This window comes from Lynx rufus, unplaced genomic scaffold, assembly GCF_022079265.1.
Source record: "Lynx rufus isolate CCGP_SWC_20201006 ecotype Redwood Valley unplaced genomic scaffold, mLynRuf1.p SCAF_10, whole genome shotgun sequence".
Taxonomy (NCBI): Eukaryota; Metazoa; Chordata; class Mammalia; order Carnivora; family Felidae; genus Lynx; species Lynx rufus.
In genome coordinates this window covers 71,492,232-71,518,022 of record NW_025814824.1, presented here as the reverse complement: position 1 = coordinate 71,518,022, position 25,791 = coordinate 71,492,232, and the positions used below count along the sequence as shown (strand labels likewise).

General features: G+C 40.4%; 1 protein-coding gene across 25 annotated transcripts in view; it reads left to right on the top strand.

Moving 5' to 3' along the window:
• The window catches only part of LPAR1 (lysophosphatidic acid receptor 1), a 367,912-nt gene that overhangs the window by 305,214 nt on the left and 36,907 nt on the right, over positions 1 to 25,791 (top strand). For all 25 annotated transcript variants that reach the window (XM_047067554.1, XM_047067604.1, XM_047067595.1 and 22 more), the window contains one exon: positions 4,873 to 5,620. In XM_047067554.1, coding sequence (XP_046923510.1) covers positions 4,873 to 5,620 — 748 coding nt within the window. The remainder of the gene's footprint in view (positions 1 to 4,872; positions 5,621 to 25,791) is intronic.

Below are 25,791 nucleotides of genomic sequence, written 5' to 3'. Positions count from 1 at the left end.
CAGTTGGTGTTCAGAAGTTGGAATGCTGTGAAGTACTATGTGCTTCGTATTTGGCGTAAAAATGTAGGTGTCCAGAAAAAGTAAATGGTTATGGAGCTAAAGGAAAGAAGGCAGCCTTGCATTTATAGTTAGAATATATTTTTTGTATATTGTATATCCTTTCCAGAAAGGAAAGTTATGAAGTGTAAACATCTCTGGAATTATCTTTAATGGATTAATGCAACCTATATATTTGGCATCTAATCTGTCTAACGGTTGGATGCTTTACGACAGTGAACAAGAAGGTGAGAATCTCTGTTCTGATAGGGTTTATAGCCTAGTATGAGGAAGAGTTAATTGAGCCATTATTAATATACGGTGTGGTAAGTGCTGTTATGGGATAAATATAGGGAATTGTAGTAGAAAACACCTTGCCTAGACTTGGGAATGGTTAGGGAAGTTGAGTAGAAAGAATAACCTTTCAACTGCACGAAGAATGAAAAAAAGGGAGCCAGGTAAAAATAGAGGGAAGATTGTTTGGGGCCAGTGGAAGTCAAGGTGTGGTCCCTGGACCAGCAGCGTCAGTATCGCCTGGGGCCCCACTTTACATCTGCTGAATCAGAAATTTTCAGAATATGCCAGTAGTCTGTATTTTAAAATCCCTTCAATCTGCGTTGTCTCCAATCTGATGTAGAAAACCACTGCTCTGAGAAACGGAGATGAGAGAGAGAGCACAACACATTACATAGAGCTGAAGCAGAGAGTTGGAAGTCATTAATAGTTTGAGTTGAGGTTGGAGGGCAGGTGAGGCCTGATAAGGTGGTTGAAGAGTTTAGATTTTTATCTTAAGTGCACTTGTAAGCCATTGGAGCATTTTCAGTAGGAAAACAGCTTGGTCAACCTTGTCTTTTAGAAAGATCACTAGAGAGGAGATGGGCACTGGGTAGAGAGAACACTTAGTAATTCCCTGTAGTAATAATGCTGGTGGCCATGAGGATGGAATAAAGTATGCAGGTTGAGTAGATGCTTAGGAAGGAGAATATACAGGGTTTGGTTATTAAGTGATGAGAATAAGGGGAGAAGGAATTCCCAGGGTTAGCCCTCAGGCCACTGGGGAGATAATGGTTCTCCAGGCTCGGGAATAGAGAAGATGGCAGTAGCAAGTTGGGGATCATGAGGGAAATTGTGACTTTGTGTTTTATTTTGAGCATGGACACTGAGTACTAAGTGCCCTATGGGGTAGTTAGTCAGAGATACCAGTAGGCAATTTGATATTTGGCTAGAGCTTAGGAAAAAAGTATATGTTAAATTTGGGAGTATCGCTGGTATATAAGATAACTGAAATCTTGGGGGACATATTAGAAAACTCAGTGAAAATGTTTTGACTGAGTATATAACCAGTGTAGAAAGATCAATGTTGTGTAGAACGTGGTGAACCCTCAGAAATAACTAAGAAGGACCAGCAATAGAGAAGGATCAAAATCCAGGAGAGTATGATGTCATGAAAGCCAAAGAAAGAATTATCTGAAAAGGGCTTTTCATTCATGTGTCTAATGCTCTGAAGACAAGACTGGTGTTACTTGGGGAAGTTATATGGAACTAAAGAATTTAATGGAGTGGATTTGATGGAGGGGTTGGGGTAGAAGCCCTACTATAGTTAATTGAGATGTTAGTGAGAAATGAAGTAGTTGGCTATGAAGGAGAAAAAGGATCAAAGCTGCAAGGTCAAATGGGGTCATGACAGACCTCTCTCCTTCTCTCCTTCTCTCCTTCTCTCCTTCTCTCCTTCTCTCCTTCTCTCCTCTCCTCTCCTCTATTTTCCCCTCCCCTCCCCTCCCCTCCCCTCCCCTCCCCTCCCCTCCCCTCTCCTCTCCTCTCCTCTCCTCTCCTCTCCTTTCCTTTCCTTTCCTTTCCTTTCCTTTCCTTTCCTTTCCTTTCCTTTCCTTTCCTTTCCTTGCAGAAACTAAACTTACTTGAATGTAGATAGGAAAGATTAAGGGGAGAGGGAGAGAAGGGGGAGTGAGGGGGAGATACAAGGAGGAGAAAGGAAACAATTTATAGAACAAAGTTCTTGAAATAGTAGGAACACATAACACTTGGATGATAAAAGGTATACTCCGGGGCGCCTGGGTGGCGCAGTCAGTTAAGCGTCTGACTTCAGCCAGGTCACGATCTCGCGCTCCGTGAGTTCGAGCCCCGCGTCGGGCTCTGGGCTGATGGCTCAGAGCCTGGAGCCTGTTTCCGATTCTGTGTCTCTCTCTCTCTCTGCCCCTCTCTGTCTCTCTCTGTCCCAAAAATAAAATAAAAAAACGTTGAAAAAAAAATTAAAAAAAAAAAGGTATACTCCTTCCATTGTAACAGAAGGAGAAAGGATGGATTCTTGACTAGGTCTTTTTTTGGTGGGAGAAGGGTGAAGGAGTCCCAGTCTGATGATTTCTGTTTTCCTCCTGTGGCAATTGTTGTGAAAAGAGGGAAGATGGGACTCAAAAGAGAACAGTAGGTGAGCTTAATTAAGTTAGTCACTATGGAGAAAGTAGAGAATAACAATTAGGGAGAAAAACAGACTTCTTGTGCTACTGAAGTCTCAGATGAGGTTAGACTTATGAATTTATGTCAGAACCAATCTGCCAGATGTGTTGATTTTCTCTAACATTGCTCAGAAGCCTTGCTGTCGGTGTGGAAGTGGCAACCAACTGCACTCATCCAAGACTGGGGTTGCTCCAAGAAATTGTTGTGGAAGTACATCCAGGCAAGTAGATTAAAAGAGAAAGGTCTCTTCTTCCTTATCTGAAGTTACAAAATTCAAGAAGGGCCGAAAACGGAAGATTTTTTCAAAAGTCACCTAGTGGCAAAGCCGGCTCAGAATGAATTTATGTGAGGCTATTTATAACCTTTATTTATCAAATTTGTATATATTCATGCATTTTGCTTTAGAAAATAATGTGTGTGATTATGGAATGATGCTCTAAATTTTGATGGGGATGTTACATCATCTAAGGGTGATCTACTGTGTACCTGTTCTTAAAACCAGACAAATTTTGAATTCTGAAGGCTATCTGACCTCAGAATCTTCAAGAAGGGAATGTGTTCCTGTGTTAGCAATAAAGAGGCTGAAACATACTATGAAATCTAAGCCATATAAAGAAAAAAGGGGAGATGGGGAGGGTAATCCATTAGGGAAAGGTAGGATGCTTAAGGAAATAGATGACTTTGAAGAACTGATGTATTTGGGATCAAATGAGAAAATTGGAAGAATGGGAAGTGTGGTCAGTAATCAAATGTATAATTTATTTCCAAAGGGAGACAGTTCTGAGTGGTCACAAAGTGCAGGGTGTGACCATGGGAATGGGCAGCTGAGTTGTAATGGAATAGAAGAAGGTCATTAGAGATGAGGTCAAGAAACTGAGAGGCAAGAAAATTAGATGAAATAGCCAGAGTACTGGAAAGATTTGGGGTGGAATGGGACACTGCAAGCCAGGTTCTCAGATCTCCAGTGAACGAAACTTTTGGAAGGTACATCAGATACCAAAATGTGTAAGACAAGGTCTTCTTTCCTTTCTTGGGCGACAATCTCAAGAAACAGGTGATAAATAACAATACACGTGGTAAGTGTAATGACAGAAACATGATCTAAGAGCTATTAAAGTCTAAATAAGAGGCTTTAAATGTCTGGACAAGTCAGAAGACTAACCATTTAATAAGCATTTCACACTGTTCCAGAATGTTCAGCATTTGGTAAACATTTATGCGCAACCTGTAGATATTCAGTGGAACATTTGGTCAAAAATGGTGGTTGAAACTGTCGTATTTGCTAAGTCATTTATTAAACGTACAAGATAAAAAAGAAAAAGGATGTGAGCTGTCTTAAATAATTTCTGATTCTAGGAGTCTCGGAAAAACTGAAGGCTTCAGGCAAAGTGATTTATTCTTTTTGATGTGTAGTTTTCTCATGTCTCCTTTATGCTACTTCATCTAATTGTGTTTCAGTAGTTTTATTGACCACCTATATTCTGTTATACACTTGTTCAGTCCTTTTTTGGATTCAAGTGAGTATAATTAATAAATGAATAGATTCTAATTGATGTTGCAAAATAAGAAAAGACCCAATAAAACATGATCGCTTCACATTTTAGAAAAACCTGAAGCACGCTTCACTTTTTGTAGAACAGTGTCAAAGTGTCAACTGCTCTTTGGAGGTTACATCAGGTAACATATTTCTTATGTGCTCCAAAAAGAAAAACGTCCTCCAACGTCATAGATTGGTTGACAAATGCTATTCTGGGGATAGGGAGTCATGGGGGTAGACAGTGCTGACCACAGGAATGTCGAACAGCAAATGCTGGCTTTGGGCTAAGAAGCTTTGATGCAGAGTGACCTCTTTGAAATGTTGGTGCTGATGGTCTTTGTGGGGACTTGCATTACAAAATGTTTGTTACAGATGGAACATACAATGTGAGAACAGAAATGAAGAATAATAGGGCAATAATACCCTATCTGTAAACCAACTATGTTTATAGATTCCCTAAATAACAGGTCAAAATAGGTTTCACTATGGTAAATATTCCAATTGCAATTCTCTGCAAAGTTTTCATCTGTCTCATGTATTTTAAGCAAGATTTCTGGGCCATGTGGCTTTTCTAGTAGACTTCAATGACATATAGCCACCAAACACAGACCTTGTCATTTTTTTAAGTCCAACTGTCTTTAATCTTGAGGGCAGTAATACAGTGAAAAGCCTTGGGGTTTCAACATAATAATAGAATGTTATGCAGGGTCAGATTTTCAAATTCTTTGCTTTTTTTTTTGCCACATTTACCATACTATACGTCTTTAAATTTGGATCTGTGGTTTCTTCTTTCTTTCGTTTTCATCTTTTTTCCCTTTCTCTTTTAGTTCACAGCCATGAATGAACCACAGTGCTTCTACAATGAGTCCATTGCCTTCTTTTATAACCGGAGTGGAAAGTATCTTGCCACAGAATGGAACACAGTCAGCAAGCTGGTGATGGGACTTGGAATCACTGTTTGTATCTTCATAATGTTGGCCAACCTACTGGTCATGGTAGCAATCTATGTCAACCGCCGCTTCCATTTTCCTATTTATTACTTAATGGCTAATCTGGCTGCTGCAGACTTCTTTGCTGGGTTGGCTTACTTCTACCTAATGTTCAACACGGGACCCAATACTCGGAGACTGACTGTCAGCACGTGGCTTCTCCGCCAGGGCCTAATTGACACCAGCCTGACAGCGTCCGTGGCCAACTTACTGGCTATCGCAATTGAGAGGCACATTACGGTTTTCCGCATGCAGCTCCACACACGGATGAGCAACCGGCGGGTCGTGGTGGTGATTGTGGTCATCTGGACTATGGCCATCGTTATGGGCGCTATACCCAGTGTGGGCTGGAACTGCATCTGTGATATTGAAAATTGTTCCAACATGGCGCCCCTCTACAGTGACTCTTACTTAGTCTTCTGGGCCATTTTCAACTTGGTGACCTTTGTCGTAATGGTGGTTCTCTATGCTCATATCTTTGGTTATGTTCGCCAGAGGACTATGAGAATGTCTCGGCATAGTTCTGGACCCCGGCGGAATCGGGATACCATGATGAGTCTTCTAAAGACTGTCGTCATTGTGCTTGGTAAGTTTTGTCTCGACTGTTAAACTCACTCTGTGGATTTTCAGTGTCTTAACATAAACCATATTAATTTAGGATAATGGTAGACAACAAATGAGCATCACCAGGTGTGTGTGTATATTCAGGAATTACAAGGGGATGAGGCACTTTATAACAAATGTCTGTGGTGAAGTCAGCACACAAGTCTTTTTATAATTACAGAATTGGTGTTAGGGAAATGTCTCAGTGGTGTGCTAAATGATGATGATGTGAAAGGGGCCATGAATGAGTTTTGCTATCAAATATTGAAAATACCAGCTTTCCAAAGGTTTCCATACAGCCCAAATTATGTTACTTTTGCCTTGTGGTCTTTTAATTGTAGGTTTTCAGATAGAAAGTGCTTTTATGTAATATGCATATGCTTTCATGTGTAGTCATTTTTATGAGGCCATTTCTAAATAAGTTATCTTTCACATTCTGTAGTTGTTGCTACATACATGGAGGTAAACGTATCAAGGTTTTATATAGGTTTGCTGCACAAAATGGATTGGAATTAATAGCATTCTATGACCATCTTTGTAAAAACTTACGTTTTATTCATTGATTTTGTTTTTAGTGGTGGAGATTAACTCATATTTCAAGGTGAAGAGCAAGATTTTATTCTTTTATATACACTCAGATAACTTTTGCCTTTATTGTTTTTCTTAGATTTAAACTCATGGTAATGATCAGAGGAGTGTATTTATTCATTTCTGTACTCAGAAAATAGTTCTGAGCACCTAATAAGTTCCAGGCCATGTGCTGACCCTTGGCACTGTACCCAAGAAGTGGACAGGCATAGGAAATTTCTTCTTCTTTTTTTTAATGTTTATTTTTGAGAGAGAGAGAGAGAGTGCATGTGCACAAGCATGCACAAGCGGGGGAGGGGCAGAGTGAGAAGGAGACACAGAATCCAAAGAAGGCTCCAGGCTCTGAGCTGTCAGTGCAGAGCCTGATGTGGGGCTTGAATCCATGAACTGTGAGATCATGACCTGAGCCAAAGTGAGACACTTAACTGAGCCAGCCCCCAGAACATTTCTTTCTTTTTTTTTTTTAATGTTTATTTATTTTTGAGAGAGAGACAGAGAAAGACAGAGCGTGAACACAAGAGTGGCAGAGAGAGAGGGAGACACAGAATCCAAAGCAGGCTCCAGGCTCTGAGCTGTCAGCACAGAGCCTAAGGTGGGGCTTGAACCCACAAACCATGAGATCATGACCTGAGCTGAAGTCAGACGCTTAACTGACTGAGCTCCCAAGGCAGGCGCCCCTCAGAACATTTCTTTTTAAGCTTAGAGTACCTGTTTTAAAAGTTCACCCAGTGAGAATTTGTTTAAATAATTACCCTATTGAATTACATTTTCTCCATAGACTACATTCAAGCTAATGTGTGATCACAATTTGAAAACCTTTTTAAAAATCTTCAGCATTTCACCTTTTCCCACGGAAATTCAGTGGAAAGTTCCTCTAATGCTCTTGCTTCAATTTGTAAAGCAGATTGAATGAATGTAACTTGGGATTGTGTGGCTTCTCTGAAACTCTGGGAGTTCTATGAATTTTAGTCACTGGAAAGAGGGCACTAATTATGGCTAAACAAACTAGCATTCTGGTTGATGAACTAGTTCCATCTATTTTGGTGAAAGTGAACGCACCAAGGAGATCATATCTGAGTATCCTGCTTGTGACCCTTTGGTAGACCGGTAAGAACAAAAACAAAACCTTGACATTGCTGACACAATGCCCTGCAGAAATGCCCTGTCTGTTTTAGTTTACCGTGGATGTTATTTTTGTGTGAAATTAAATAACATGAGATATTTTACTTCTGTCTTGATCAAATATTTATTTACTGATGTTCTGCATGTTGGCTGAAACTTCTCATGTGGGTGCACTTTTTCTATTATTATCTCAAGTGCTGCTTATAGGTCATAGAACCGCCAGTAACAAATGACCGCTGAACTTGGACTATGAACCTGCCAAGTTGTGTTTTAATTTTGCCCTTTGTATAATGCCTTGCCCATTCTGGTATGTAGTAAGCTTTAATGATTCATATAGAATTAACTTTTATGCCTCATTGGATTATTTTACAGGTTAAACGAGAGGTTTTTTTGAGAGTTCACGGGGCAACAATTTCAGTGTAGATCTGCCCTAAGTGCCCCTTCTGCCCCACCGTGCCAACCCCAAACATGAAAATAACAGAAACAATGTTGCCCTCTGAGGTTTAAACTAGTAGCTTCTACAAAGCTTGAATACGTGTAACTACCTCTGAAATAAATAGCATTATTTCTATAGGTGCATGATGGAAGAAATTTTAGAACATGGAAAACTCCTGGATGATAGCTGAAGAAATTTGGTGAAGCAAGATGTGTATGTGACTGTAATACAGGAAGGAGAAATTAAATAAATGGACTGTAGCCCTTTTGAGAAAAGCAGCGAGAATGAGAGAATGGGTGAGCTGTAGGGGATGGGTGCTTGCAAAGCTTAGAATAGAGAATTCACAGTCCTAAACAGTCAGATGTTTGCCAGGTGACGCCTGATACCATTCATACAATGTATTCCTCTGCTTGAATCCTGTGTAGTCATAACTATTTACATGGAAGACATGGCTTGGTCTTCTAGACACAGATCTAGTCTATTGGAAACTCTTCTCTTCGTGAATTAGCTTATCGACAGTCAGGCTTTGTGGGTGCACATTTGGTTTTTAACATCTGCCCTTTCTGCCAGATTGCCAGCTTTGTGATGGGGTTGTAATGATGTGTTGTCCGTTTCCTCCACATTACCTGTCCTAGTATCTGGCACAAAGGAGGTGCTTATTAAGGTGTGTATGAATGAATGAATGAATGAATGAATGTGGTACCAAACCAAGTTGTCGAACCTTCAGAACTGAGGACCAGAGAAGGTCAAAGCGGCTTCACTAAGTTAATGCCACTGTATTCAGCTGCGTGGCAGAAGCCAGACCTAGCTACAATCCTGTCCCGTGCCTTCAAATCAAATACCGCAGCCTGGGAAGTGACTGGCCACAGTGGATGCTTAATAAAAAATGTGTTTATTTTACTTGCATTTACTGTGGAGATGATTAAGGTTTAATGACCTGTGTTAAAAACCTTCAGTTTCCATTTCACCATGTCAGAATGACCTCTGGGTTTCAGACCCGTTCAGTTTCCATGATCAATAGAAGGATGTGTTGGTCAGTAAGTCAGACTCTTAGGAGTCAACATAAAATAAAGATCTCTTTGAGATTTATCATAGCAATACCAGTACCAATTTTTAAGCACCAGATTGCATATAAACTATTTTGAATGAGTACTGGATCTTAACATTTTTATTTGTCAAATACTTATATACCATTAATCATGTACCCAACACTAGTCTACCTTAGAAATTAGTATTTGTAAAAAAAAAAAAAAAAAAAAAAAGACCCTGCTGACTATAAGTACAAGTAAGTATCTTTTATATTCCAGAGGTAAAAACTGAGGTACAGAGAAGTTAGGTAATTTGCCCAAGGTCACACAGCTAGTTCAGCTAGTTAAGGACAGGAGCTAGAATACATTTCAGACACTCTGGTTCCAGAGCCTGTGTGTGTGTGTGTGTGTGTGTGTGTGTGTGTGTGTTTACCTCCATACCATCCTGCCTCTCTATAATAAAAACAACTACAAGCTCATGCTGTGTTTTGTTATAAAGTTCCAATAGCACTGTGCTATTTAATTGAAACATTGTGATCCTGTTTGTTGCCATTGATACTTCCTAGCTATTTGTGTCTTCTTTCCTGGAGAGAAGAAAGCTTTAAGGGAACATTCCTTTCCTCCTTTTGCTTCCTCTAATGATGCTCATGGCTGTCATTTCATTAGATCCTTTCCACTGCTTGGCGTTGGAGTATCGGTAACTGACTGCTTCTGATTGAGGAAGTGTTTTGCTCAGGGTGTCGTTAACTTAAGGGTTCACAGTCCCAGTAAGAAGTCATGTAATCCTTCCCCAGCCTTGAATTCTCCCTACTTGACATTTTACCAAGAATTCCTTTTCAGTGTGTTTCATAGTTGAATCAGACTGGCAGTCAAGAAGTTCTACCTTATTTGACCACAGTCTATCTCGAGTTATAAGTCCTTGCCTTTCTTGCTGTATTCCTTGTGTGGACACTTGTGTGGGGGATAAGAAGAAAAGCGAAGAACCAGGATTTGGAAGGAGAATAGTGGTTATTGTGTGGAGGTTTTTGCATCTTAGTCCTGGGATAGGGTAAGGGACCAAATAGAAATATATGTAAATCCAGGTGGGGCTTGTCTCTTTGGGGAAGAAGAAGGAGCCCAGGTTTTCCTAGTTGGATCAATTCTGGCTGGAAATGATCACCACTGAAGCCAAATTACTACTCACTACCCGTGTCCACCGTGCCAGGGTCAGTGCTTGCACTGCTCTCCATCCACCTTTTAGAAAGTTGTGTTTCCCCCGTTTTATACCGAGGGAACTGAGTTAGGATGGGGCAAATAACTTGCTCAAGGTCATTCATTTTGAAAGTGGCAGAAGTGGAACTGAGCTGTGAGGTTATTGTAGACCATGACCCATGACCCACAGGACAATGGCCCTCCACGTATCGTATAAGAAGCTGTTCCTGGTGGTAATAATGGTGGTGGGCAGATGAGTTTAAGCCCGTTGTTTTTGCCCAATCTGATGGAAGACAATGTAGCCAATATCCTGTTAGCAAATCTTTATGTACTTCTCAACTTAATGCAACAGACATGTTGAGTGCTAATAATGTGGTAAGGGATAAACAGACAAATATGGTAAGCACTGTCTTTACAGAGCTTTGGGTGGAGTAGAGGACATAAAAAGCCGTGAAACATTGGGGTCCATGTGCTAGGAGAGGTCTGGGCAGAGTATCCCAGGTGACCTCCTGGAGGAGGCAATACCGAGCTGAGGTGTTGATGCATGTGGGGGAGCCTGCCATTCTGTAGGATGGGGGTGGAGGGGAAGCTGAACAGTAGTGGGAGCAAAGCTCCTCACCTTGAACCGAAGTAGTCAGGTGTGATTAGCATACGGTGGGTGTGCTAGATGGAGTTTGGCCTGCAGAGTCAAAGCCTTCATAACATGCTAAGGCATCGAGGCTTCTGCCTGTAGGTGATCCGAGTTGGCGAGATTCACCAAGATTAAGAAGGCCAGTTCCTTACAGGGATAACCATATAATTTATTGTCCAAACTGAGATGCTTTTGGTAGTGAAAATAGGCACTAATTAGTTGGGACACAGGGACAACAGGCCTAAACCAAGTCTGGTCAATGCCAGATGTGTGTCAGTCTGCTTCATAGTTCTACTTTTTATTTGTTTATATTCTTTCTACATTTTCCTTTGGCTTTTTAAAATGCAGATTTCAATGCTGGATTTAATTCACTGCGTAGATGGTAAAGAACTTCTGTTTTTTGGTTTTTGTTTTTTGGTTTTTTTTTTAAAGCAAGAATCTGCCTGGATTTAGAATTTTAGAGCTGAAAGAGTCCTTGTAAATTACAAATAGTAAACAACAGAACAAAACAAACCCTACACTATCCAACTCCCTAATCTTACAAAAAACGAGACTGAGGCTCCCAAGTTAATTGAGAAATTTAGATCTGAGTTATCTGGTGGCCCAAACCAAGATCGAGGTTTGCCGACTTCCAGAAAGGTTCTATGCTTATTGCATATGCCTCCGTCTTGTTCAGTGGTCTTTATGTTTTCTGTCATTTCCTTCCTTGTGAGCATCAGCATGTATTTATGTGGCTAGTGTTAGCATTGCGGCCATAAAGATACCTAGCACTCACAGAAAGGGTCCCCTTGAATCTGACCTCATTATAACCACCTGGTAATCTCTCTAATGAAACTTTTGACAAAGTCACTGGAAACTGAATTACTTGCACAGTATGTAGTCTTTACACATATTAGCATCCTGTCAGCTTTCTTAATAATAGCAATTGTATTGATTTTTCATTTATCTTGGTTTTTATCAAGTTTTGTTTTTAACCTGTAGTGTGTGTGTGTGTGTGTGTGTGTGTGTGTGTGTGTGTATTCCCACTTAATATTCATTGAGGTGGATGTCTCTGGGATCTACTCCTGACTCTGCCATTAAACCATCTGGGTAATTCTGGGCAAGTTACTTTCTCTGTGCATTCATTTCTCTGTACCTTCATCTATAGGATTAAGTTGGCCAATTTGATTTCCAAGATTATTTACAGTTTTATTTATTGGCCTGTAAATAAAACGATAAGGACATAGTTATTGTGGATCAAGCATGTAGCGTTTTCTAGGAGAAAACACAGAAATAGAATTTAAATAATAGCAAGGGATTATGATTTTTCTTCATATCAGCCTCTTTAATAGTTACCTTCAGACGTATATTCCCCATTTAAAGGAGTGGCACATTTATGGAAAATAATCTCAAATGAATTGATTTTGCTTTACTCTCCCATAGAGCACTCTGTGACAGGAAGAGAAGGCTTCCCAGCTGATCCCGTTGCTGGAGGAAAGGAGTGGGTACAAGAGACTCTTATTCCCTGGCCGCTGGTGACCAGCTGCACATCCTGTTGCTCTGTAGGGGAACCAGAGCTGCCCCAAGTCTCCTCAGATCCCTGTGGCATCCCTGTTAAGACCTCTTTGAGGAAGAACCTAAGAGAATATTCATGAGAGCCCTGATTGTCTGGCCAGCCGTGAGGCTGGCTTGGCATCGTGGGTGTGGTCAGGAGGGACACCCTACAGAAGCCCCACAGTGCTGCCCAGACCCCAAATCCTGGGCCCTGGTCAGAAGCGAAAACAACTTTCAAATACCAGTTCTTTATACCCTTTTGTTGCCCAACTCCATTCAAATATTTTTACTCCGAAGAAACCTTTAAACAGAAACAAAAAACAAAAATACCACATGAACCTAACAGAGTTCCTTTTGAGGTGCGGACAGAGTGGCCAGAACATGAAGCTCTTTCTTATTTTAGGTCTGATTCAGACTTTGTATACCTGAGGCTCCTGTAAGTCCCCAGATGAATGCTGGACAGACATTTGTCCCTTTCATTAAGGATCTTAGAAGATGCAAGGATTCCTTGAACTGTGTGTGGTGACCATGGGGAATTGCTGTTACTTAGGGTTTGACAGTTTAGATCTGGAAGAAGATAGGCCAGAGTTTAGAATTCACGTTCTGACTCCTCTTTTAATAGTTTCATAACAATGAGTCAATGATTTAACCTCTCAGTTTCAGAATTAGTAAAAGGATCGTAGGGCCTTTATCAAGTGATGGTGAGCACTGGATGAGCTGACTCATGTGAAGCTCATGTCGTGGCCCAGGGTCTGGCTCATGTAAAACGCTAACTAGGTGGTAGCTAATATCACCATTACTATTAGGTCTTGTCTGCACATGTACCCTCCCCTTTTGTCTCTTTCTTTCTGTCATACCCACCCTACCAGCATAGATACAATAGTAAAATTTGGTGGTTGAGCTAGTGTTTCCTGTTCATGACATGGTGTAAAAGTCGTACTGTGTTTTAGCAGCTGCTGGCTCCAATAATAGGCTGTACCTTTTATTCGCAGTGGCCTTTGCTTTTCCAAAGATACATCTGTGTTGTAGAATTGCCTCCATCTTCCTTCTTGAGCCTCAGCCCTGTGTATTGAAAGTCCTGTTAGCATCATTAGTAATGGCAAGTTTGACCTGATAACTCTGAAGATCATTAAACGGCATTAACCATTAAAATGAATTTTTAAATGGAACAGGCCACTTTGTCAGTATCTATTAGAAAGGGTCATCAGTTCCTTCAGATGGACCTTCTGTGCTTAGGGCACAGCTGGTAGCCCAGCCACCATTTAGGGCACCATTCTGTTTGCTTTTGGTCTGCAGTGAAGGACCAAGTCTGGCATAAGTGGAAGAATGGCCAAGGGATGGGGTCATGACATCTTATTGCTGCTCCCCAGTCATCTCCAGCTTTAAATTTTTTTTTTTCAACGTTTATTTATTTTTGGGACAGAGAGAGACAGAGCATGAACGGGGGAGGGGCAGAGAGAGAGGGAGACACAGAATCGGCAACAGGCTCCAGACTCTGAGCCATCAGCCCAGAGCCTGACACGGGGCTCGAACTCACGGACCTCGAGATCGTGACCTGGCTGAAGTCGGACGCTTAACCGACTGCGCCACCCAGGCGCCCCTGGTCATCTCCAGCTTTAGAGAGTGACCAGCTATGATTCCTTTAGTGGGGGCCACCATCACTGTTTGCCTGGAAAGAAAAGGATAAAGGGTATTTGGCTACTTTCCTAATCTCTTAACATCTACTGCACCAATCTCCTTGGAATATCATTATGGACATTCCATGATGGCAGGACTATATCTTATTTGCCAGCACCTAGAACAGGGCCTAGAATTTAGCAAACTCTAGATATTTGTTGAATGAGTAAGTGAAATGTACCTTTTATTCCAGATAGAATTTTACCAGCTTCCCTGATAATAATAGAAATATACCTGTATACCTTAAAATCCAGTGTAATTTAATACTGAGTCTCATTCAAAGTAGCATTTATTATAAGGTAATTATAATAAGGCAGTTCCACATCCTGCCTGTCAAGGACGTTTTTTTAGGCCAAGTTTCAGCGTGAGCTTATTGAGAATAGTTTATTTTGTCAGCAAACATGTATTGAGTGTCCTCTGTTAAGGAGTAGGGATGCAAAGATCAGTGAAGATATGGACCCTATTCTCAAGGAGTTCTCATTTTAGTAGATCATTTAAATAAATACAATAAAGTATTATGAATAAAATAATCAAGGTGCTATAGGAATGCTGTCTTCTGATTGGGCAATGTCAGGAAAGACTTCATGATGGTGATTAGGAACTCTGTCTTAGATAATGTGTAGGAATTTGCCATGTGAACCCAGGCAAAGAAATAATTTCTATTAGATATTGTTGGTACTCTGTTGGATTAAATATTCAGTCACCTCCTTATATATTGCGATTAATATGTCACTTAGATATGACAATAACCCCTGTTAGGTGTGCAAATCTCCTGGGGGTGGGAAGGAAATCTTGCATAATTTTAAGACAATATTGTGCTTATCATTTTTTGCCTACATTTTGCACTGGTACAATACATTCTTTTTTTCTTTTTTAATTGACTGCAGTTAGCAGTTTCTCATTGAATTGGTTGTAAAGGAAATGAGTTTGACTGATTACCTATAAGGAAAGGGATGAATTTCTATATGTGCAAATTAACATCCTATGGGAAGTAAGAAGGGCTCTGTAGTGACATGTATGTTTCAGGACCTGAAAGATTATTGCCAGGAAATGTTGACACCTACCACTTACAATAAACACACATGTGTGCATGGGAATTATCAAATTTAGCAAATAAAAATAATTGTACAGGACATACTAACAAAAGTACTCATTGTTTATCTGAAATTCCAGTTGAACTGGGCATCACATATTTTATCCGGCAACCCCAGCACACATCAGCGGTGGGTGGGAAATAAAGCATTTTAGATGCCTGTCAACTCTCTCTATGTAGATTTTTCTCTTTGTCTTACATGTTTCCATATCATCTTGGCGATCAATTTAAGTTTACAAAGGGTTCCACTTATTCAATATTTCTGAATTTTATTTTGAGTTGTCTAGAAATGGACATATCTGGCTTATAGAATCTTATATTTATTTCTCAGAATTTATGTATGCTTATGCACAGGCAAAGTGGTATATACATCCAGTTCAAAACTGGATCATTCTCTCCTTTTACATATGACTTGTCACGCTCTTTGAAAAAAGTATTTTAACAAAGTTTGTTTTTCCGTATAAACAAAAGTGTTTTTTTTTTCTCTTGTGTTTGTACCTTTGATATTTTTTCCTTTGAGGTCTAAATTACAGCCTTATGCCTCTAAGAAGCTACTTTTTATTCATGTATTTTAGCGAAGATGATAGTGTCTAGACTGAGTGCGGTCATGGCTTTACTTAAACCCTGGCAGGTCTCCTCCGCCAATAGAGGAGTCATTGTGATGATCCAAAGCAAATAAGAAGTTCTAATAGGGTGACACAGCAATAACAGGGTCTTTTTGAAGAAGTGGGATTTAATCTGGCATCGGGAGACTGGAAATTCATGGCTTCACCTATTCATCCTGCCCAAGCAGACCTCTGTTGACACAAAGGACGCTGCATTTTAAGTAGGGTTTTCCATGAGTTCATTCTAAATGGGTATTTCTGCACTTCAAAAAAGCTTCTCTTCATGCTACAGGCGTGAATTCATTCGCTCGAGTTATTTTCCTTTCTTTTGGGAGAGGGAAGATACACTTAGGAGCTCAGCCTTACAGGACCTGCCCAGGAAACTGATGAAGTGAAAAGTTGACAGGCTTTCGCTGCAGCCAGCAAGTGATTCACCATATTATGCTGGAGGGATTTGCTTTGCTAACCTTGCTGAGCACGTGGTGCCCTGGAACGCTCTTTTGTATATTGCTATCCCCACCACCCCTCCCCCCTGCCCAAAAGGAAAAGCCAGACCATAAATTGAGGAGCTGGAATCAGCGAGTGAACAAAAACAGGAGTTTGTATTTTGGACATCCTACAAAGTACGTATGTAATGATCAAATACACAGAACTTGTAGAGATTAGAAACACTAGCTTTATTTAATTTGGCAAATGCTAAAGTCTTGGTGGGCGTAGGGGGCAAGAAAAGATGTTTTCATAAAAAGACATTTCCAAGGTACCATGCATATAGTCTAGCATATTTGCAAGTACCACTACATAACAGTTTATTTAAAATGCAAGAGGATGCTGTGAGAACTAAATTGGAGTAGTACATCTAACAGTAGTGTAGATTATTACATTGCTGGGCAAAGATGATAAGACTGCTATAATTCTATAATGGAATTTCTTAACATTGTAGCCTAATCTGATTTGGTCCTGTCACTTTTCAAGTGAGAAATTTGTCGCTAACGCCTACATAAATTTAAAAGACATTAGAAGCAGGAACAGAAAAAATTAGAAACAGAATGAGAAAATACATTCATTTAGGGTGCCTGTGTGGCTCAGTCAGTTAATCGTCTGACTTCCGCTCAGGTCATTATCTCACAGTTTGTGGGTTCGAGCTGTGCTGACAGCTCAGAGCCTGGAGCCTGCTTCAGATTCTGTGTCTCGTTTGCTCTCTCCCCCTCCCCTGCTCATGCTCTGTCCGTCTCTCAAAAATAAACAAACATTAAAAAAATACACTTATATGTTGATCTGTCTGTGTAATACTTTACGTAGTAAGTGATCTGTTACATTACAATATGTTACATATCCAATGTGTTGTACCTCAGCAATCAGACTTACAGCTTTCCTGATAGCGTTGCATGTAAGTGTATTACTCAGTAATTTATTGAGGTTATGGGATATTTTGACCCATTGTTTTATGTAGAGCTCAAAAAAATTTTTGTGCTGTCTTTATAGATACTTAAATCAGAATTAGAGTAACATTTAACTTTTGTTGAGAAGGTATTTTCTGGAGTATATATTACTAATCTATTTTAATTCTTTCAATGATGTAATATTTGTCATAGTTAAGACATTTCTAGTTTGCTACATTTTTGTTCAGATTTAATGTAACTGAAATTTTCATGAGAATCAAACATGTTTGTATAGATTGTAAAATGAATTTATCAGTTTTTTTTTGGAACATCTCAGATTGTAACAAATGTTTGCCATTGTGAGTTTTCATTTTTCCTCTCATGTTGACTTTACCTTGGCCTTACTTCATAGCTAAATTTTATCAAAAGTATTTGATTCGGAGGGGTTAATTAGTAATAAGTGTTATTAGGGTTTGGGTTTAATTTTATTTTTAATCAGGCTTTTCTACCAATTTTAACTTTTCCTGAATCAGTATTTATCATTTTGTTTCAAAAAAAAAAAAAAGATGGTTAACATTTGAGAGCTTACTAGTCATCAAAACTCATTAAATCCTACTGCTTTGCCCCAAATATACATAATATAAAAATTTCAAGCAAGAATCTTTTTTTTCCAACGTTTGTTTGTTTGTTTGTTTATTTATTTATTTATTTATTTATTTATGGGACAGAGAGAGACAGAGCATGAACGGGGGAGGGGCAGAGAGAGAGGGAGACACAGAATCGGAAACAGGCTCCAGGCTCTGAGCCATCAGCCCAGAGCCTGACGCGGGGCTCGAACTCACGGACCATGAGATCGTGACCTGGCTGAGGTCGGATGCTTAACCGACTGCGCCACCCAGGCGCCCCACAAGCAAGAACCTTAATCTCTCTGAACTTCAATTCCCTCATCTGGCAAATATGGATAATATATTTTTGTGAAGATCATATATGATAATGATTGTGAAAACTCTTTTTTATAGGGGCTGTCACATAAATGTAAGTGATGAATGTTTTTGCAGCTGCTGCTGATAGAGCAGTGAGCAAAAAAAGTTTGGAATGCTAGGCAAGAAATGTGATGTCGTGTGGTTGCAAAGGCGTTAACTATATTCTGACTTCGAATTTGCCACTTACTTTGGGCAGTCCACTTAACCTTTATGATAGTTTCTTCATCTGTACCCTGAAGGGCTTCGCTATGTCAGGGTCTCTCCACGTGTGGTCCAAGGACCACCCGCGTGTGAATCACGTGGGATGCTGTTGAACAGGCTGATGGCTGGGCCCCAGCCTAGACCTACTGAAGCAGCATCCCTGTGGTGGCATCCAGGCATCCAGTTTAGTTACACAGACCTGGCATTAAACCTGTCCTTGCTCATCTCCAAAATCTATTTTCCACCTTTCCTACTAAAATGGACACATTATGGGTACCACTTACACATGCGTTAGGACTGGCGATTGCCCCCACACTTGTGTATTTGTACACTTGCTTTGTGAAAGATAGAATGAGAGGAATGTAAAGGGAGTTGGACTTAGGGAGAAAACGGTGTTACTAAGATAAGATTCTTAGCCCTTGAAAAGTTTACTATAAAGAAAATTGATATTTTTGCACTAAGTAGACTGTATTCTCAAAATACGTGAAATAACCACACTAATTATTGTCACCCAAGGAAAATATGCCACCTTTAATTTAATGACTGCAAATGCATTTTAATGGCTTATTATGAAGATCCCTTGAGAAATCATGGCACATTGAAGATTTTTTCAGGTAGGCATATAATTTTCTATTCTGAGGAAAAACTTTTTTTCTCCCCAAAAGAGGAGGTAAGGCAACCATGTTTGTTTGTTTTTTTGGTGGGGGGTGTTTAACCTGATGCAGTTGTGTATGTCTTCATGGAGACCTTTACAGAGAAGGACAAATCCATCACTTAGTTGTTCATGGGCAACATAAAGAGTTTTCTTCCCCCGCCCCCCCCCCCACCCCGCCAGTCCTTCATTTTATTCTGGAAGTAGTATGGCATAAAGAGCTTGGGATTTGGATTGATATGTACATGAGTTAAAAATCCCAGTTCAGCTGACATATAAGCTTGGACCTTGAGCAATATATTTGACCTTTCAGAGCTTTTGTTCTCTATCTGTGATTGGAGAGAGCGTTACTTATCACTCTCTCCTCAAAAGGGGAGGTTATTTTGAGAATTAAATGAGATAGGTTAAGTGCTTAGAATGTTGTCTGGCACCTGTTTGAGTGAACATGAAGTTCTCATGCTTTACCTATTGTTCTGCATTCATGAAAGTTCCACCTGTGAGTGGTTGAAATTGTTTGAACTGTTTCCCCAGCATGGTCATTCCTTGGATCCATTCAGCCACTTTTATAGGTCTGTATTATCGTTGGTGGCATTTTCCCACTATCTGCCCATAGAAATGGAGCTGAGGGTGATATATGGGGATTCAGCCCATTAGTTTGTGCATTCATCTCTTCTCTTAATCCCCCTTATTTCACCCATCCCCCACCTGTGTCCCCTCTGGCAACCACCATTCTCAGTATTTAAGAGTTTGTTTTTCTGTGTCTTCTTTTCCTTTTTCATTGTTTTATTTTTTTAATTTCAGATATGAATAAAGTCACATGATATTTGTCTTTCTGACTTATTTCAGTTAGCATTATACCCTCTAGATCTATCCATGTTATTGCAAATGGCAAGATTCATTCTTTTATATGGCTGAGTAATATTTCTGTGTGTGTGTGTGTGTGTGTGTGTGTGTGTGTGTGTGTGTGTGTGTATTCATCTCTCAGTGGACACTTGAATTGTTTCCATGATTTGGCTATTATAAATAATGCTGCAATAAACGTAGCGGTGCATATATCTTTTCACATTAGTGTGTTCCTTGGGTAAATACCCAGTGATGAAATTAGTGGCTTATATGGTAGTTATATTTTTAATTTTTTGAGAAACCTCCAGACGGTTTTCCACAGTGGCTCCACCAGAGTACTTCCGACCACCAGCCCATGAGGGTTTCTTTTCCTTCACACCCTCTCCAACACTTGTTATTTTTTGTAATTTTTATTTGAGTCATTCTGACAGGTTTAAGGGGATAATATCTCATTGAGGTTTTGATCTGCATCTTCCTGATGATTAGTGGTGTTGAGCATCTTTTCATGTGTCTTGTGGGTCATTTGTATGAAAACATGAGTTATCTACACAGACTTCAGACATCCCAAATGATAGATCACCCACAGTCATTTAGGGGGTATTTAGGGGCATTAGGGGGCATTTAGGTTTTCTCTCCTTCTTTCTCTTTGCTATGGTAAATAACACTGAGATAAATATTATCTAATGTGAATCTTAACTCTCCTCACTGAGACTTTCTGAATCTTGATTATTTAATGTTCTCCATGAAGTATGTACCAATTTACACTCTTACACAAAGGAATGAGAATACTTTGTTACATTCGTGCCAGGATTTGGATGGCTTTTTTTTCTTTTTCTCTTAATGGTGCCATGTTGCAACCATTTACATTATTTTTATTCATAAGGACAGACATGAGCAAGCCTCGAAAAGCGATGGGTGCTTTTCCAGGACTGAGAAACTAAGAGTAAACAAAAATAGGAATGCATTTAATAGTTAAATATCTGTACTGCTTTAAAGCACTTTGTTCCATGTAAAGGTCTAATGTGTATTTATTTCTTTAGAAACCGAAAGGCCTAACAACTGAACAGTATAGCGCAGGGATAATAGTGTTACCTCTGAAGTGCCAACTGCCTGGATTCTAACCCTAGTCCTACCCCATAGCATTGTCAACTTGGGCCGTGTATTCAGTTGCCCCATGCTTTTGTTTCCTTGTCTGTATAACAAGAGGTAGGGCGGAAACAGAAAAGCCTCAGAAGATTAAGATGATTATATAAGATGCCAGGATTGTAAGTACTTGGTAGATACTATTATAAAATATGTAACTTGGTGTTTGTATAGAATGATCATACTGCTGTGTCGAAACTGAAAGTCCCTGGATTAATCCTTATTGTGGTGCCTCTTCATTCATTACATTGTGAAGAGGAGGACAAAAAGGATCGGGACCTATTGTGCATCCAGGACTCAGTGGGACAGGTTTTCCTTGGACTGGGTGTGGCCTTCCTCACAAGGGATCCTGAACGTCTCTGAAAACAGCTCAGTTCTGAGAGCCCCCGCTTTTCTGACTTCCTGAGATAACTTTAGTCCCTAATGCAGAGGTTCCCATAAATTCTCAGTGTCCTTATTTCCATTTTTTCGGTGCCAAATAAATACATAAGAGTTTAATTGATGAAGCAGTTAAGTCAACTTAATAAGTGCGCAGTTCCTAATAATCTAGCAGACATTTTGTAAAACAGCAACAAAAAAATAAATTGAAAGAAAGATCATCTAATTCCTAACCGCAACTACTAAGGGCTGTGTGTGCCTTTTGGGCACTGTACAACTTAGAACTTGGACTCAGATCAAATATTGCCATCCTCATTTCCTGTTTCACAGTGAGTTTTAGGCAGTATTTGATTTTTATCATAGCAGACAATATCACAAAAGCGTGTCACAGAAAGGAATTTAATGCCATCTAATGTTGAAACGGTGAACTACTTCGAGCTGGCAGTTTTCACATGGTTTCTCACAGATGCTGAATGTCACTGATGCCCTCGAACTTAAAATATCCGGCAGCGCTCTTTTTAAATTAAGCGTGGAACCCTAAGGTGCCTTGGGGGCACAGTTTGGGAACCAGGGCCCTACTGTATTTCTGTTTTTTGGTTTCACTTTACTTTTGTTTTCTTCTGGGTAGTTGCCTCCTCTTGTTCCCTAGTTCCTGTTTTTATTTATTTCTTGGTTCTAGCTGCCTCATTTCCTTCCCCTTTGCATATAGGGCCATTCTCCGTCTAGTCTCCATCAAGCAGCGGCAGTCTCTGTGCTGCTCCAGGACCTTTGCAGCCCTAGACGCAGCCCTGGAGGTCCCATTATGGTTTTGTAGCTGGCTGTAGGTCAGCTCTAAATCTTACAGGACTTTTTCAGTTCACAACTCCAGGGAGCGTCCTTTCCACTGTAGGCTGCCTAAATGGTATGCCAGCGATGTGGCTTATCTTTAAGTGTCCGTCTGTGGCACTCTCCCATGGATAGGCCCCCACACCAGACCTCCCAGCTCATCAGGGGCAGTCTCTGCTTCATACCGACAAAGAACTGCTCAGACCACATCTCCCTGCTGCTGTTCTGGGCCTGAAAATGTACTGGAAGATGTATTTGAAACATTCGAGTGGTTAACTGTGGGCTCTGAATTAGACTGCTTGCTTTTGTGTCCTGGGTTTACTGCTTACTGCTCAATTTCCTGAAACTCCATATTCCTCATCTATAAAATGGAGATAATAATAGGTCTTAATTCATGTGAGAACCAAATAAGGAAATGCATTAGTGCTCTTAGTGCGGTGCCTCACATTAACGAATGTTATTAAAGCACTTACTAAATGTTAACTGTTAACTTGTTTTTTCTGTCAGTAACTAGAAATTCACTCAAATATTTTAATTTTTGTTAGGAATAAAGTAACAAACCACTCATTTTTTAATGTTTGATTGATTGATTGATTTTTTGAGAGAGAGACACTGCATGAGCAGGGGAGGGCCAGAGAGAGAGAGGCAGGGAGTCCCAGAATCTGATTCAGGCTCCAGGCTCCAAGATGTCAGCACAGAGCCCAATGCAGGGCTCGAACTCACGAACTGTGAGATCATGACCTGAACTGAAGTCAGATGCTTAACCCACTGAGCGACCCAGGTACCCCAAACCACTTATTTTTTTAAATGTGATGTCTGTCTCTGCCAGTTTATGAGAGAAAGCATCAATTATTAAAATGAAGAAACACTTGACATTCTTATAACATTTGGTTTAGATGAACTAACGTGTCTTCATAAACCTATATAATCTCTTAAGATTCTCATGACATACATGTATGCCTCATAGGTTTGACAGTGCAACTAATATCATTCCCATTTTAGAGGTGATAAAACTGAGTCTCAAGAGACTATGGGAATTGCTGAAGGTAACTCACTGTTTGCCTGGAGTCTACACCCTCACGCAGGATTCGTAATTTCAGAACTAGTATCCCATGCTTGCTATGTGGCTACCTTTTAATATTTCAAAAGTTAAAAATGAAAAAGGAAGGAAGGGAAAAAAAGGGAAGGAAGAAAGGAAAGGAAAAGTGGCTGTTACTCTTTGATTTTTGTAAACAATGAAAATTTGCCATTTCTGTGTCCAGTACACCTCAGTGTGGAAGTGGTTTCAATTGACGTATAAGAATCACAACAGTTTGAAAGAACGTTGTCAGTACTTTGTTGCCAGAAATAATTCCAAAAAAGAAAATGCTTGGCCTTTGAACTGCATACCAAAAACTTGTATTCACCACACAAAAAATATATAATACTAGAATTTTTAAGTTCAGTTTCTGATCATCAGAAAAATGCTTCCGAAAAAGAGAGAAACATCGTCCTCCCCCTCTCTTTTTTTTTTTTTCCCAAATGTTCATAAGCCTAACCCTTTAACCCATACTACAGCCACTGCTGCCTAACTGCTTTTTGGACACAGTGGCATGGAAATACAGCACTGGGGTATAATTTTGCACAGAGCAGAGAGAACATGGTATTTATGGAACTGAGCCTTGGCTGGGTAGCCTGGTGGAAGGCTGTGTTTTGATTTCAGTGTTCAAATAGAAGTGAAACCTAGGCTCCTCCTTTCAGGTCTGTAGGAAGCTTGCTGGTTCCATGTTTGTTTGGTAGTTTTCATGTCCCAGTGGCAGGTGAGGGAGAAGAAATAGTCTTCTAGCTCCAGGCTTGAAGTCCTTGACCTGAATGTGCTGAATCACTGTAACAATCTGAAAATGGAGCTTGATTCTCTGCCGGCTGACTAGAAAATTGTGGAGGCCGCAGGCTGGCCAGGCTAAACATTTCCGGGCCCTACTGGAGGCAGATTTCTTTAGGCAAGTAAGCGCTGAATCCTCCCAAGGACACCATGCGGTGGTCTTCCAGCCAAGCATCACGGGCATGGTGGCAGCAGCTTTAATTTAAGTATCTGAAACATTTAATGTGGGAGAGGTTGGCTAAGGATGCTGTGGACAGTTAAGAGTCTTGATGCTTATTTTAAAAGCATCATTAGGGGCGCCTGGGTGGCGCAGTCGGTTAAGCGTCCGACTTCAGCCAGGTCACGATCTCGCGGTCCGTGAGTTCGAGCCCCGCGTCGGGCTCTGGGCTGATGGCTCAGAGCCTGGAGCCTGTTTCCGATTCTGTGTCTCCCTCTCTCTCTGCCCCTCCCCCGTTCATGCTCTGTCTCTCTCTGTCCCAAAAATAAATAAACGTTGAAAAAAAAAATTAAAAAAAAAAAAAATAAAAGCATCATTATATTAAAATACAATAATGCGTATTTTTTAAAACAAGCATCAAAGCTATAAAAAAAGAATATAAGTGATATATATCTAGCAACTCTTGAGGAAAAAAGAGTCTGAAGTCTCCATTCCACTTTTTTTTTTTGTTTAGTTAATACTATAAACAATTCCCATACAAACTATCTTTTTTAACAAATAGTTTTAAAGGCTTGTTTATTTATTTTGAGAGAGCGAGCAGGGGATGGGCAGAGAGAGAGAGAGAGAGAGAGAGACTCCCATGCAGGCTCTGTGCTGTCGGCACAGAGCCCAACATTGGGCTTAAATGCATGAACCGTGAGATCATGACCTGAGCTGAAACCAAGAGTCGGACACTTAACCTACTGGGCTACCCAGGCAGCCCCCAGACTGACTATCTTTAGATGTTGGATTTGTTTTCTGTGCTGCATAACAGATTGCCACAAACTTGGTGGTAAAACACCCATTTATTATCTCCGTTTCTGCAGGTCAGAATTCCAGGCACGCCTTAGTGGGTTCTGTGCTCAGGGTCCCACCAGGCTGAAATCAGCATGTTGGCTGGGCCCTGTTCTCATGGCAGGGCTAGACTAGGGCAGGATCTGCTTGCAAAAGCCCTCAGGTGGTTGGCAGCACGCATTTCTTTGTGTCTGCAGATTTCACAGCAGCTTGCTTCTTTCAAGTCAGCAAGGAAGAGAGAGAGAGAGCGTCTCCGTTGCTTCCATTCTAGTCTCTGGCCTCTAGATTCTTTTTTAAAAGAGCTTACTTGATTAGGTCCAACGGACCCGGGATAATCTCCTTTTTGATCAACTTAAAGTCAGTTTAATCACATCTGAAAATCCCTTCACCTTTGTCATATAATAGAACCTGCTCAACTTCTGTAACCATTGCCATATTCTGTTTGTTAGAAGCAAGTTACAGGCTCTTCCCACACACAGGGGGAGGGCACTATAGGAGGGTATGACTCATTGGGGGTCACTTAGGGAGTGTATCCACCATGGATGTGCATGTGTTTTAATACGATTACAGCAGAAGAAAAAAGGAATCATTGTTGGGGTGCCTGGGTAGCTCAGTCGGTTAAGCGTCCCACTTCAGCTCAGGTCATGATCGTGAGGTCTGTGAGTTCAAGCCCTGCTTTGGGCTCTGAGCTGTCATAAGAGCTCAGAGCCTGGAGTCTGCTTCAGATTCTGTGTCTCCCTCCCTCTCTGCCCCTCACCCGCTTGCACTCTGTCTTTTTCTCTCTCAAAAAAATAAGCATTAAAGAAATTTTTTAAAACAATCAGTGTTATTGAATGAAAGACTAAAGGACGTTATGTATTTAAGTCCACATTTGAAAAAAAAAATATTTACACCAGAACTATATGCCTTTCCTTAAAGAATGCGTCCATAAACACTTCCATCTTGAAGTTTTCTTTGCCTCTGGCTGCTGAGACATTACTCTTAACTGGTTCTC